This window comes from Asparagus officinalis, chromosome 6 (genome assembly GCF_001876935.1).
Source record: "Asparagus officinalis chromosome 6, Aspof.V1, whole genome shotgun sequence".
Lineage (NCBI taxonomy): Eukaryota > Viridiplantae > Streptophyta > Magnoliopsida > Asparagales > Asparagaceae > Asparagus > Asparagus officinalis.
Window position 1 is genome coordinate 4263036 of NC_033799.1, and position 14262 is coordinate 4277297.

General features: G+C 37.7%; 1 protein-coding gene across 3 annotated transcripts in view; it reads right to left on the reverse strand.

The window, feature by feature from the left end:
- The window catches only part of LOC109845553 (histone-lysine N-methyltransferase ATXR3-like), a 19979-nt gene continuing 5768 nt past the window's right edge, over positions 52-14262 (reverse strand). Inside the window, exons 5-21 of one of the 3 annotated variants that reach the window (XM_020414816.1) lie at positions 11492-11847; positions 10967-11401; positions 10707-10807; positions 9412-10249; positions 9112-9315; positions 8931-9002; positions 8233-8343; positions 7852-7952; positions 4698-4797; positions 4514-4609; positions 4084-4251; positions 3868-3993; positions 3724-3777; positions 2567-2814; positions 2319-2427; positions 1426-1728; positions 52-691 (exon numbers count right to left, since the gene is read on the reverse strand). In XM_020414816.1, coding sequence (XP_020270405.1) covers positions 515-691; positions 1426-1728; positions 2319-2427; positions 2567-2814; positions 3724-3777; positions 3868-3993; positions 4084-4251; positions 4514-4609; positions 4698-4797; positions 7852-7952; positions 8233-8343; positions 8931-9002; positions 9112-9315; positions 9412-10249; positions 10707-10807; positions 10967-11401; positions 11492-11847 — 3599 coding nt within the window. In that variant the 3' untranslated portion in view covers positions 52-514. Of the gene's footprint in view, positions 692-1425; positions 1729-2318; positions 2428-2566; positions 2815-3723; positions 3778-3867; positions 3994-4083; positions 4252-4513; positions 4610-4697; positions 4798-7281; positions 7341-7851; positions 7953-8232; positions 8344-8930; positions 9003-9111; positions 9316-9411; positions 10250-10706; positions 10808-10912; positions 11402-11491; positions 11848-14262 lie in introns of those variants that run through there. The other 2 variants (XM_020414815.1, XM_020414817.1) reach the window with 2 other exon arrangements.

Here is a 14262-nt window from a genome sequence, read left to right on the forward strand (position 1 = left end):
ATTTAATGAGAAAGCTATATGAACTCATTCTGAACAAAAATTTCACGCGCATACACCCAAGAAGGAAGCTGAGGGTTTTTTTCTCTGAGAAATCTGAGGTTACAGGCAATAATTTATGGAAGGATAATCTTCTACGAGCTCGGAATTGGACAACCCTCAATAAGAAGAAACCTGAATATGATTACAACCATCTAACCAGATGAATTATAGATTGTACAGAAAAAAAACAACCTTAGACATCATGAAGAACTAAACCCTAGAAAGACTAGCTATAATCTTCCCTTTAAAACCAATGATCTCTCTACGGCCAACTAATGAATACAAATTACAATGATGGGATCTGTACAAGGAGACGGACCGGGTCAACGCTGCTGTTCTACAAATAATTATACCAGACTCCCCCACAGTTCAAAACAGGGGATCTCTGCGTAAAGGCAATGAGAGCTAGCCTGGTCATGAACTCCCACGAGACTGAAATAGGCGTGTGGATTCGCCAAAGAGAATGTTTTATTGATCACTCATCCCACAAACCATTGTATACATTATGCCTGGTCTTGAGCCAATGCAACATCTCCTTGTCCAAAGGACACTTATCTATCACAGCGTCCAACATCGGACTCCCAATGAATCTTCGATCATTCTTGAACACCCATATCCGGTCCTTGGGCCACGGTCTCTGAGGTTGTTTCTCCTATTAAACAAAATATGTTTTAAATATTTCAGAATTCAGATACGTACACTGATTCTTATTGTACTAGAAGCAAATTAAGCACATTACTAGCTCATAAGTAGTTTCAGATTGGAGCTTCAATGTTGATAATTCTTTATGGTGCCATTCATGTCAAGTAAACCATTGTCCAGGGGAACTATTGAATGATATAAAAAAATACCTATATTTCTATTTGATGAATGATAAGCGTATTAACTGATGGTGCAGATTTTTATGATGATCAACCTTTCTTACAAGTAAGCGAATAGAATTCTATATTTGAATTTTCTTGTTGTTCTAAATAATTCTAGGTAGTATTTGATGAAATACTAAATATGCCTTTTAACGTACACCGAAACACACTTGAAACAAGCGCTAATACTTAAGTCAAACTACTTTCTATTGAGATACTTTTAGAATGGAAAATGATTTAAGGACCCAAAATATGAGACAAAGGGAGGGGACATGTGAGGTGTCCCCTCCCTATTGCATAATGAGTTGGCCATGCTAACTCATGCCAACTCATTATGCAATAGGGAGGGGACACCTCACCTGTCCCCTCCCTTGGTCCCATATTTTGGGTCCCCGCAGCAGCACTCTTTTAGAATCATCTATCTAACAAATTGAAACCAGTTTTACTAAAGGACAAGGTATTTTAACCATCCTTTTTGCAAATTCAACTATAATCATAAATAAAAAAATTGAGACGGACTCACCATTCTGGCCATCATGAATCTCAACGTTCTTGAATCATAGACGCGTTCATGCACTGGCTTCTGAGACTTCCCATAAAAGGAGGAAACATCGGGGAGTGACAAGCAACCCTTCCTAGCTCTTGTTAATCTACAATCAGGGTCTGCATTGGTCTGACTATGCCAATAAATGAGCTGGCCTAAACAATAGTTTTCGCCGTAAGTCTTGCAATATTCTTGGAAGCCTGGGCCCATCTTATCAGCATACTTGGGACCAAGGTCGAGAGGACTAATGTAAACAGGGGGAGATGTAACAGTCTTGTACTCCTGTACGTAAAAGTTAGTCAAAATTGAGTGTAAAGGGAAAATACTACTGCCTTAACTATTCTAGCATTCAATCCAGTTCTGCATGAAATTTTGCACAGAAGCCAACGTGTGAAAGGTCTTGGAAATTAAAACCTTTTAAGATGGAAGAGTATAATTGTTTATAAAAGATGGTAGTGGAGAAACAATTCTATGAAAAACATCATTATCAACTAAGTAATAACATCACAATGCAATGATCAGGTAAGTGACGTTTGGATAAGTATTTCACTTGTGCAAGCAGTAGAATATTTATTTTACAATCAAATTATGTACTAACCAAAGGTTTATAGCAATTATAAATTATGTCAAAGAAGAATCAGAAGAACAAATCGCCAGGAGAAAACTCAACTATATTTCCAACAGAAAATCCAGCTATACAAGAACAAAGCTCTCTAACTTAAATATTTGGTTTTAACTCCATGAAATCCTTTTTAGCAATAGCTCCCAAAAGCCATGACCCTGCCTAAATAGAAACTAGTATCTAAATTTTTTATGCACCCATGCCGACTATAGTACGTGCTACTTTAGTATATTTGGCATAGTTAACTTACCCTGATTTTGTAAAAGCATTTCGTGTAGGCATATATATGGATCAAGTCAGCAGCGGCATCATGCCGGCACTTTGATGTACATGGAAGGTTTCTCAGCTCATCCCTCAACCTGAAGACAAAGAAGAAAACAAATCTAAGTAGGGAAGCTAAAGAAAGCAGGCGTAAATATCCACGGGCCATGAAGAACCCCACCCAATTGGGTATCACTACCCATTACTCTGAAATGTCATTAAGCAGCAGGATCTCACCATAATAAAGACTTGCGTAATTCACTGTGGCCAGTGTCAGAATCTGATGGATCATGGGCACGAATCTTGGACTTTAGATCATTTAGTAGGTTCACTTCCATATGAGGGGCCATCGACTGAAGAAGCTCCTCTACCAGTGAGCCCTTGCCTTTCCAAAGAACAAAAACTAAGTCTTCAGAACTGAGCTTCTCTAATGGTGGTGGAGCTTGCTTAGGGTCCCCGAATACACGCCTCATGACATACCTTACCTGCACCATGTGTTCAGAAACAGTTTATGCAAACAAATTGCTAAAGGGTAAAATCAAAATCAAAGTAACTACTCTAATCTTCCACAAATATATCAGAGGCAACTGAAAAAGTGATGAAAAAATGATACAATATATTGTTTCAATCATAACATTCTTATCTAAAATTTAAAACTTGAATTTTCTGAAATATGGCTAACTATACATTTGAAGCCAAAAAATAACCAGGATGATAACAGCTCTCACACCAAACCTGAGCATCAGCCAAAATAAATTTGTCCGAAATTCTACTTGACATATAATTGGAGGTTTACTTTTGTTTCATGTTAGTTTGCTGGCTTATAAATGTACACCATTATATTATTTATTTATTTTCTTTAGTTGAATCAAATGACTGACATTTGATAATAGCCTGTGATTGATGATTGTTGGGTGTGAAGCTTCCAACAGAAGCCACCATAGGGGGTCCCCCATCTATCTTTTCCCTTCCTTAATAAATGATCAAAAAATACCCTAATTGCCACACCTCCCAAGGAAGGCCTACCAAATCCATTCACCACGCCACATTATAGTGTGAAGCAATCCTACCCCAGGCCTGTCCTGTACTCCAACCAAGGTCAGTAAAATATTTGATCCACACAGTTCTTGCCCATTTTGTTCCATGTCCAAGTCAATGGACCCCAGATTCAAAGCAACTGACAGTAAAAAAAAGGGCACGTCCAAATTCCAATCATAAAAAATTGCAAAAATGACTTAAAGGTATCTGCAGTCTATGCTGTTGCTTCCCTTATAGTTATGACAACATGCAGGTATCATGAATTTAGCTTTAGCATAGAGATAGCCCACTTCTATGATAATTCTAGGCAATCCAATACAGAAATATAAAAGATGAGGCAAAGAGAGAAAAAACACCTTGTCAAGAGTAAGTGCCATATTCTGAAGCCTTGAATTGTATACACCCTCAGCCTTAACACATTTCAAAGAGAAGTTAGTTCTTCAAGATTCTAAGAAGGTATATAATGATATTCAGAGGGAGTTTGCAAAGACAGCAAATACCTGCACTTCTGATTCACTTCTTTCATCCTCAATACAAATTTCTGCAAGATATTTCCTCTTTTCTTCCATGTTATGCTTTAGAATCGCCTCAGGAAGCTTTGTTCTCTCCAAATTTATAAACCTCACCTTCATTTGTTTTAATCATTGATCATCAGCATGCTAGTAAATACATAACAATAAAGAATAAAGAATTAAGAAAAGAGTTTGAACAACTACCAGACGGGCTGAGTAGGCAACCAGCCAATCAGGAAGTCCAGAAAGCAAACACGTGCCGAGGCCAGCCTTTCCCAAGTCAATATAGTCCTCTTCTGAAACGAAGTTGGCTTCACAAGCCTCCAGCATCAGTTTATGACGGTCCAATATCCCATGACACTCCTTCAACACCTGAGATATAATTATAATAATAATCAGGAACTAAGAGAACGAGGTGAGGGCACAAATAATAGTAGACTGCAGGGATAAAAGAGCAATATTGCAAGGAAGGAGATTATAATCACCAACACCATAAAATATTGTGTGGCACAAGCGAGTCAAACACCTCAAAACTTTTTTAGTCACGGCAAGATAATTAGTAGCAAGCCCAAAGTATAATTCAGAAATATAAAAAATACAAAAGGAAAGGATATATTAGCATTAGCAAATCTACCTTATGAAATGCATCTTCACCAGTCAAGTTCAGATAGCTGCCCCTGCAAATTTGGCTGCCACATAAACAAACTGATGCCTCATACTCTTCCTTACTCTGCAGTTACCAGACAACGAAATATTAGCAAACAATTTATCTTCTTCAGCAAGTTAAAACTTAAAAATGACTTGCACAAGAGCCGCACCTCTGTTACAGAGTTATAATCAAAAGTGACCTCTTCACCATAGCCAATAGGTCGTACAGTATAAATTCCAATCTGGTACTGACCATCAACAGCCGTTACTCTATTGAAAAATAAAAAGGGAAATTGATTAAGATTAAAGGAGTAAACTTAGATTAACAAAACACTTTTGTGAATAATATACAATGAAGTCATAATCAGCTCATGATGATTTGAAATGAAAACGATGGTAAGTTAACATTTTAATAATCAAGTAAAATTAAGTAAAATGGATGAAGCAACGAGGATGTTCTGTGATTCAGGGGGAACATGCTTTGCAGCTCTCTACCTAGATCGCTATACCTTCAATTGAATCTAAAGTTTCACATAACATAATAGTATCTTATTTCTCCTGATATTGAGAATATTTCTAACAGCCAAAGGAAAGAAAGAAAGAAAAGAGTGCTAAAAATTATCTGAGAAAACTCTATAAGATTATGCACATAGGAGAACTATCAAAAAATCAAGTGGACACGGCAGAATAGCAAATGGCACCTTCAGGAGGAAGAAATAAGTTCCTCATCATCATTTTATAAAATCCACTTTTTCAAAGAATTGTTGGTCAAGTTCACACTTCTCGTTGCCCAATCCATAAAAACATTGATTAACCCCATTTAATTGATAAATAAAAACAATTTTTTTACACCATAAAAATAGATAGCTTGTCCACAGATCTTACTGCTAAAACAAAAGAGAAATAATAGAGCTTATGACTGACTGACAATGTTGATTCAATATTCATGCAACTCTACCATCCATCTCAGACCTACATGAAGAAATTCAGCACGCATCATTCTTCAGGAGATGAAGGGTGGACTAAAGAAGTCTGAACCACATTTTTAAAATTCAAAATCAATTTCCTTTAAAAAGCTTTTAAAAAAACAACAATTGCATTGATAAATCCAGTGATATCTCAAGGAACATAGAAATGCAAGCTAATGAATCCAATGGCAAAGACGAGAAAAAAAGAATATTATAGATGGCATGTACTGATGTTGTGTTGAGCATTTACTAGATACAAATTGAAAATATCAAATGCTAAAATTACATTTTCTGAAGTGCTTACTGAAATGCTAGAAACAGAACTACAATATAAAAATATATGAAAAAATAATATATTCTAGATTCTCCTGCCAATCAACAGTTCCAAAGTATTAGTATGAAAACAGAGAGCAAGTGAAAGCATCATAGTGCTTTTGCAACACAATTGATTAAGCCATTCAAAATGGAAGTTGAATCCCTCCTCAGAAAGAAGAGAGGAAGAGTATGCAGCTTACTTTGCTTCACAATTTGGTCGGCAAGAGTGACAGATTCTGCTTGCATAGTTTGCCTTGTGCATAGCATCAACAACAACGAGATCATATCCATCACGGTCACCCTATTACACAAAAATATGGCATGAGTTAAGCATATCATTATAAGTTCGCAGCACATAATAATTTGAGATGGTTGTAACCAAGAGAAGATTAATGCTCCAAGGACCCAAAATATGGGACCAATGGGTGGGACAGGTGATGTGTCCATTCCCTACTGGATAATGAGTTGACCATGTCAACTCATTGCCAACTCATTATCCAATAAGGGAGGGACACATCACTAGTCCCACCCCTTGGTCCCATATTTTGGGTCCCCGTTGCAGCGCTCCCAAGAGAAATCACCTTTGGCCTTTCAAGATAAATGTTGTAGAATTCAGGTGCTGGATCTTGGTTATTCTTTTGCAAAGATCTAATTCCATCCTGCTTTTCAAACCATTTCCACGCTGGATAAACCTAACAATGTAAAGAAAATAGAAAATTAAAGGGTCCACTTCAAGATCCATGGCCCAATAAACTATGAAGATATAGTTCTGAAAAATCTACTAAGCAGTGGGAAATTAATAGACTAGCAAATAAAAGCAGTGGATAAGAGGTGCTTAAGAAGTGTTGTATGATCACTCAGGGTTATGAGACCTAGCAGACAAATATCAGATAACATACCGAGGCTTATGTTTAATGTATAGCATGTTTTCACTTTTCAGCAACAAAGGTAATGCATAAATATGAGAGCATTAGAGCTTGCAAACACCAAATAAGCAGAACTTGGTCATAAAGGTGTTTGCACAAGTAGAAGATTCATATTTGGAAACAAAGCCCTTAAATATCTACTTTGAACCAAGTAACCACGGGTGAACTTTTTAACCTATTTTTGTAGTATCACGTTAACTAGCATGTAATTCTACAGAACTGAGTCCATTACCTATTAGATCTTCACAAAAAAGGAGAAGGTAACATATCTAATTATGCACATAGGAGAACTATCAAAAAATCAAGTGGACACGGCAGAATAGCAAATGGCACCTTCAGGAGGAAGAAATAAGTTCCTCATCATCATTTTATAAAATCCACTTTTTCAAAGAATTGTTGGTCAAGTTCACACTTCTCGTTGCCCAATCCATAAAAACATTGATTAACCCCATTTAATTGATAAATAAAAACAATTTTTTTACACCATAAAAATAGATAGCTTGTCCACAGATCTTACTGCTAAAACAAAAGAGAAATAATAGAGCTTATGACTGACTGACAATGTTGATTCAATATTCATGCAACTCTACCATCCATCTCAGACCTACATGAAGAAATTCAGCACGCATCATTCTTCAGGAGATGAAGGGTGGACTAAAGAAGTCTGAACCACATTTTTAAAATTCAAAATCAATTTCCTTTAAAAAGCTTTTAAAAAAACAACAATTGCATTGATAAATCCAGTGATATCTCAAGGAACATAGAAATGCAAGCTAATGAATCCAATGGCAAAGACGAGAAAAAAAGAATATTATAGATGGCATGTACTGATGTTGTGTTGAGCATTTACTAGATACAAATTGAAAATATCAAATGCTAAAATTACATTTTCTGAAGTGCTTACTGAAATGCTAGAAACAGAACTACAATATAAAAATATATGAAAAAATAATATATTCTAGATTCTCCTGCCAATCAACAGTTCCAAAGTATTAGTATGAAAACAGAGAGCAAGTGAAAGCATCATAGTGCTTTTGCAACACAATTGATTAAGCCATTCAAAATGGAAGTTGAATCCCTCCTCAGAAAGAAGAGAGGAAGAGTATGCAGCTTACTTTGCTTCACAATTTGGTCGGCAAGAGTGACAGATTCTGCTTGCATAGTTTGCCTTGTGCATAGCATCAACAACAACGAGATCATATCCATCACGGTCACCCTATTACACAAAAATATGGCATGAGTTAAGCATATCATTATAAGTTCGCAGCACATAATAATTTGAGATGGTTGTAACCAAGAGAAGATTAATGCTCCAAGGACCCAAAATATGGGACCAATGGGTGGGACAGGTGATGTGTCCATTCCCTACTGGATAATGAGTTGACCATGTCAACTCATTGCCAACTCATTATCCAATAAGGGAGGGACACATCACTAGTCCCACCCCTTGGTCCCATATTTTGGGTCCCCGTTGCAGCGCTCCCAAGAGAAATCACCTTTGGCCTTTCAAGATAAATGTTGTAGAATTCAGGTGCTGGATCTTGGTTATTCTTTTGCAAAGATCTAATTCCATCCTGCTTTTCAAACCATTTCCACGCTGGATAAACCTAACAATGTAAAGAAAATAGAAAATTAAAGGGTCCACTTCAAGATCCATGGCCCAATAAACTATGAAGATATAGTTCTGAAAAATCTACTAAGCAGTGGGAAATTAATAGACTAGCAAATAAAAGCAGTGGATAAGAGGTGCTTAAGAAGTGTTGTATGATCACTCAGGGTTATGAGACCTAGCAGACAAATATCAGATAACATACCGAGGCTTATGTTTAATGTATAGCATGTTTTCACTTTTCAGCAACAAAGGTAATGCATAAATATGAGAGCATTAGAGCTTGCAAACACCAAATAAGCAGAACTTGGTCATAAAGGTGTTTGCACAAGTAGAAGATTCATATTTGGAAACAAAGCCCTTAAATATCTACTTTGAACCAAGTAACCACGGGTGAACTTTTTAACCTATTTTTGTAGTATCACGTTAACTAGCATGTAATTCTACAGAACTGAGTCCATTACCTATTAGATCTTCACAAAAAAGGAGAAGGTAACATATCTAAATTCTCACTGTCAATGATTAATGAGAATATGGCAAATTTATTTCAGATGGCTAGAAATGAATAGGTATAATTATAAATACCTCTCCCAAGAACTCAACAACAAAATCATCTGTACCAAAGCCACCTTCTTTGTTGCAAACGACTCCAAGCCCCTAATACAAAGTGCAACAAAGAAGAAGGGTCAGCAAACTTCAAATAGATGGATGAGATGATTAGCAGGCATGAGCAGTCCTGTTAGATATGTTTACAGTGAAAATGCACCTTTCTATAAGCAACATAATTGTCATCAGGACGACTCTGCATAGCTTTCAAGATAGACTGACACAATCTCATAATGCGTCTATCACCCTCATCCTCCGCATTCTTCAGGACTTCTTCGACAACAGGACGTAAACGATATACCATAGGAGTGTTTCCAGAACCAGTAAAGTGCCGAACTTGCTTGTTCAAAGCACGCAAAAGCACCTTACAAAGAATTAATAAATGAAAAACTTCAATCATGTGACAAGCAAACAAATTAAGCAAAAAAAAAGAGAGAAGGACAACTATTCCTTCAAATACCTCTTCAATGAACTTATGTTTATCCCCAAGCAGCCATTCTGGTTCCTCTGGCATAGAGTCTAGAAGAAGATTATGCGTGTAAGGGTCTATCCCATACACTTCTTGTTCCAAGACTTCTACTCCAAGCAATTTTCTAGGTTTGTATTCCTTCACCTCAGGGATTTCCATATCAGATTCCTCCAGACCACTTTTTTGTGCAAGCAATTTTTCAGAATAATCATCAGGCAAAGCAACCCGCATCTTCCGCTTTACTTCGTCCTCATCTGCTATGACAAGATAACTGTCAATGACCTCATACTTCCTAGTGACAGGGGGAACAAGGCTTGCTTTTGTCATGCGAGCACCCCATTCACGATCGTCACTAATAGAATCGGAGGAGTCATCCACCATGGAATACATATTTCCTTTAATGTCCCCTGCTCCACTTCCTGAACGAATGTCCAAGTCACTTTCGGTATCCGACGCAGTAGTCTCACCTTCACCTCTATCATCTTCTTCCCAAAAATCATTTTCATGGTCGTCAGATGTCTCACTATCAGAACACACTTGTCTTTTCTTCAGTTTCGACAGACTCTTCTTAATTTCGCGGTCAAGTGAATCTGTTCCACCATTGAAATAGGAAGTGCTGTTGGTCCTATTCATGCCCTTCTTTTCTAACACTTTGTTTTGCTTCTTTTTGTATCTGGGCGTGGATGAATAAAATCCAGATTCTGAACTACTCTTGACCATCTCGTCTCTTTCATTTGGTAGTTCTGGACTCCCCTCCAAGTTCTTAGCCAACCGGATGAATAACATAATGATGTGCTTCATCTCTTTAGCATTGCCGCGGTTTTTTGCTCTGCATTAGTATGTAATTTGTCAAATTAACATCAAAATAATATAGTTTGATAAACCTAGAAATGCTGTGCGCATGAGATAAAAGATCATCCATACAAATGATGAAAACATTAAAAAGGCTAAGTCAACCAAAATATGACACTGCTCTGCATTAGTATGTCATTCAACATGTAACACCCAAATATAGCAAACTATATTTTGATAAACCGAGATCATCCACTCAAATGAAAAATATTAAAAAAGACACTAAAATGGTCAAGTCTAACGGACAGCTTTAAACATATTCAAATAATTCGACTATATATACGAAGTATTTGGGTCATGATTAGGGAAAAGCCCGCGTTGATGCAGGCGCTCTTATCCCTGTGGATAGGAAGTTCCACTTGGAAATTGTGGCCTCCAGGTCAAAGTTTAAGCCATAAGTCAGTAATAAGATTGTAGAAATAAACTGTTCTCACTTAATTGCATCTCGGCACATCCGGCTGATGTCGTCCTTGACAGAACCCAAGCCATGACGAATGTAATAACCATTTCTCATCCTATCTTCAATTTGAGCAACCTGGGGAATGAAAAACAAAGCTGATGAGGGCACACAGAAATATAGAATGTTCACTGAAAGAATATATGAAATTATCTCCAGAAAAGAAATGGAAAAATGTAGTACTTTAGTAATGAAAAATTCAAATGTGTTCTCCTTCATGATGTCCTTCAAACTGACCGCAATAAACTTTTCCATCTTTCTGTATCCATTCTCAGATTTCCTATGCAACCACCGCTTCATCTGTGCATCTCTAGACATAACTTCTGAGGATTTTCGAGCATCAAATGGCTTAGCTCGCTTGTAAACACCTTGCCTGAATGGATGACTAGAAGAATCCTTTCGATCCCCCAACGTAGACTCATCATTAGTTATCTGCTTGAGACTCTTTATTTTTGGATATGATTCCTCAGAATTCATGTAGTCGTATAAAGAACTCTTTCTCCACTTCACATTCTGAAATTTGGGCAGTAGTTCTTTGAACTGACTGCATCCTCGGATGTCAAGTGAACATATGCAAGGAAAAAGGTGGAGTATTTCTTCAAGTACAGAAGCACTAACATTTGAGCAGCCAGTTAATGTAAGAGAAATTAACCTTTTCCTGTCATAACCATCCTGCAGAGTGGAATTAATGAACATCTGTATTAGATTGAAGTAAGCGGTTTAAAGAACAGTAGAAAAGAAAAACCTGAGAAGCTAACCAACCATGATATTTCGAAACATAGAATCAGTACAGATGGGACCAACAGATGACAGATCAACTTGAGTGCATAAATTCCTGTAGAACTTGGCTGCCAAATTCCAGCGTTTACAAGTAGCAGCAGAAGAAACGAGTGACTTCATGTCAGACCGAATAAAGTGGAAGACCCTTGCTAGTATATGACCATTTAATAGACCCCAGTTCTTGTTCCCTACGTCAGGACTTGCAGAATTACCATCAACAAAGGTAACTTCACCACATAGGTCATCAAAGGAAGGATCACCCTTCCCTTCCATTTCGGAATCTCCATCACTCTCATCAAACAACAAGCGAGCTCTTTTTCCAGCTCGATAATTGTCATCTGTATCAAGATGCAGAAGTAAAATATCACTAAAAGGCACAGAGAAAAAAAAACACACTGAAGAAAGCACTGGCCAGCATTCATGCACAAAAGTTTCCTGGAGAGTTGATAACAATTGAAACTCATGAAAAGTTCTCAAGTCAAACCCAACTCCATTACAATCCAACCACATGAAGAAAAATGGTCAAAAGAAACACCTGTTTTTTATATGTTGCATGCAAGTATCTAAAAAATCATTGAAAAAAAAGAAATCCACCGAGCTTCAAAGCTTTGATGTGAAAACAAGTTGACAGACAAGAAATTAAGTATCTGAACTAGAAAGTTTTGAAAGTCTAAAGAGAAAACTTAACTTTCAAAATAAACACCAATTCTTGAAATGACATCACAGAAGCTGAGAACTCAACTTATTGAACATGCTGGGCCAAAGTAGCAGACTTTTTGACCCTTACCCTTCCAGTCAGGGATGTACTCAACTGGGCCAATCCAAAAGGCTCAAGGGATGAAATGAAAAGGAATCCAGGCCCACTTAAAATGTTAAAAAAGGCCCGGACTTCAACAATCAAGTCCAATTTCAAGCCTCGATTGGGCTGACCCATGTTATATTTGGGGGCTGGAAACAGTATAATGGGCCCAGTAGACCCTGACCCACAAAAAAAAAGGTAAATAAGTAGTAGCGGGCTAGGCCTTTGGTCAAAAAAGGAAAAAGAAAAAAGAGGAAAGAAATATGATGTCATAAAACAGCGGAAAATATAGTTTCCGTAGTAAACAATTAACACAAGGCCACTTGGACATTAATTTTGAAACAAAGCATAGATCATGCATTTCCTCGAGAAAAAAAAGTAATAAAAAAATAGAGAGAGAGAGAGAGAGGGAGGGATCGAGGGAGGGAAAGCACAAGAAACCACTTATTTGAATGAACATTCGCATTTCACGGCAAAGATGGAAAAAGAAAAAGACATGCCACACTAATAATGGATATCATACCTGATTTCAAACCATGAGCAAGAATGCCAGAACTCTTAGTGATTGAGGAATTAAATGCAAAGTGTTTATCCATTTCCAGCTTCGCCTGTTTTTCAGTAATCCATGGATCCAGAACCTCATTTATAGATGCAGCGAATTCTCGGTTTTTGTAGGATTTCATGACAAGCTCATGCAGCTTACCACGCATGTAGCCAATAAATTGAGGGTGCAAGTCATGGAAAGAACAAGATGACCTGGCCATCTGGTCGGAAGCAGCAGTAGAATCACCATCTCTGTGCACCACTTCCTCTCTTGAATTGGCAGCTTCAGACACAGCAACTGGAATCCATGTATTATCAACCTTCCTAAATACACTGCTATTTTGCATAATAGTACCTCTAGCAGCTAAATGTTGCAACTCTGAATAAGATGATGGACCATGTTCATGGCCGGCACCATCCAGATAATACCAATCACCAAGATCTAATGCCAGTTCATCAACAGTACAAACATGATCTTTGGGTATGCTAAGGACGGTCCTGCACTTGTGGAGACTTTGAAAGTCGAGTTCAGAAGACTTCTTCGAATGAGAAGAAGACCCCTCTACAGATGAACTCCTATAGCTGTGTGACCTAACAGACCTTTGGCTGTGTCGATCTCCCTTCAGTTTTGAGTGAGATTCAACTGAACCGTGATCCCTAACTACGCAGGCATTTATCCGAACCACTGGGAGGCTCGTTCCTTTTACACCACGAGGAATTGGAGGCTTCAATTGGCGTGAAGCTGTGTTTCTATCGATGTCATTGCTAGTATCGCTGTTGTCTTCTGACAAAGAGAAGGCCCAAGGTGGTAGTTCAAGCTTTCTAGTTCGTGAAGGATAGTACAAATCATCCCTTCGGTGCCATCGAGGATCGTCATCCCCACACTTCGGCATTTGACAAAGAGGGTACCCATGATTGAGGACAATCTTTTTCTTTGAAGATCTATCATGACCAGATTCGTCATTTCTCTTCCAATCACCACCCTTGCAAGACCACCTGCCAGAAAACCAATCACTAGAAGTGCTGTTGAGAATGGCATATTCCTCAAGAGAGGCAACAGGTCGGATTTCATTAATTTCTCTTGGGAAGCCTTCATGAGCTCTACTAAGTCCCTCATCTCTTAGATTCCCCGTAGACTCCAGATTTCGAGGTCTTGATCTTGTAAAATCTGCACAATCACAAGAAGTTGTATTCAGATAATCAAGAAAAATTATCTAACGGTTTAACAGAATAATACAGACACCAAGGAGATGCATGAAATCATGCCTATCAGACGAAGCATCCAAAATGGGTTGTGTTAAATATAAATTTGGAATCTTTGCTTCATAAAGCTTTATCAGCCATAATGTGGAACGTTTACATTTCCTTCGCAGAACTGTTGTCACTATTAGGATTTTCCTCTTTCCTGCAA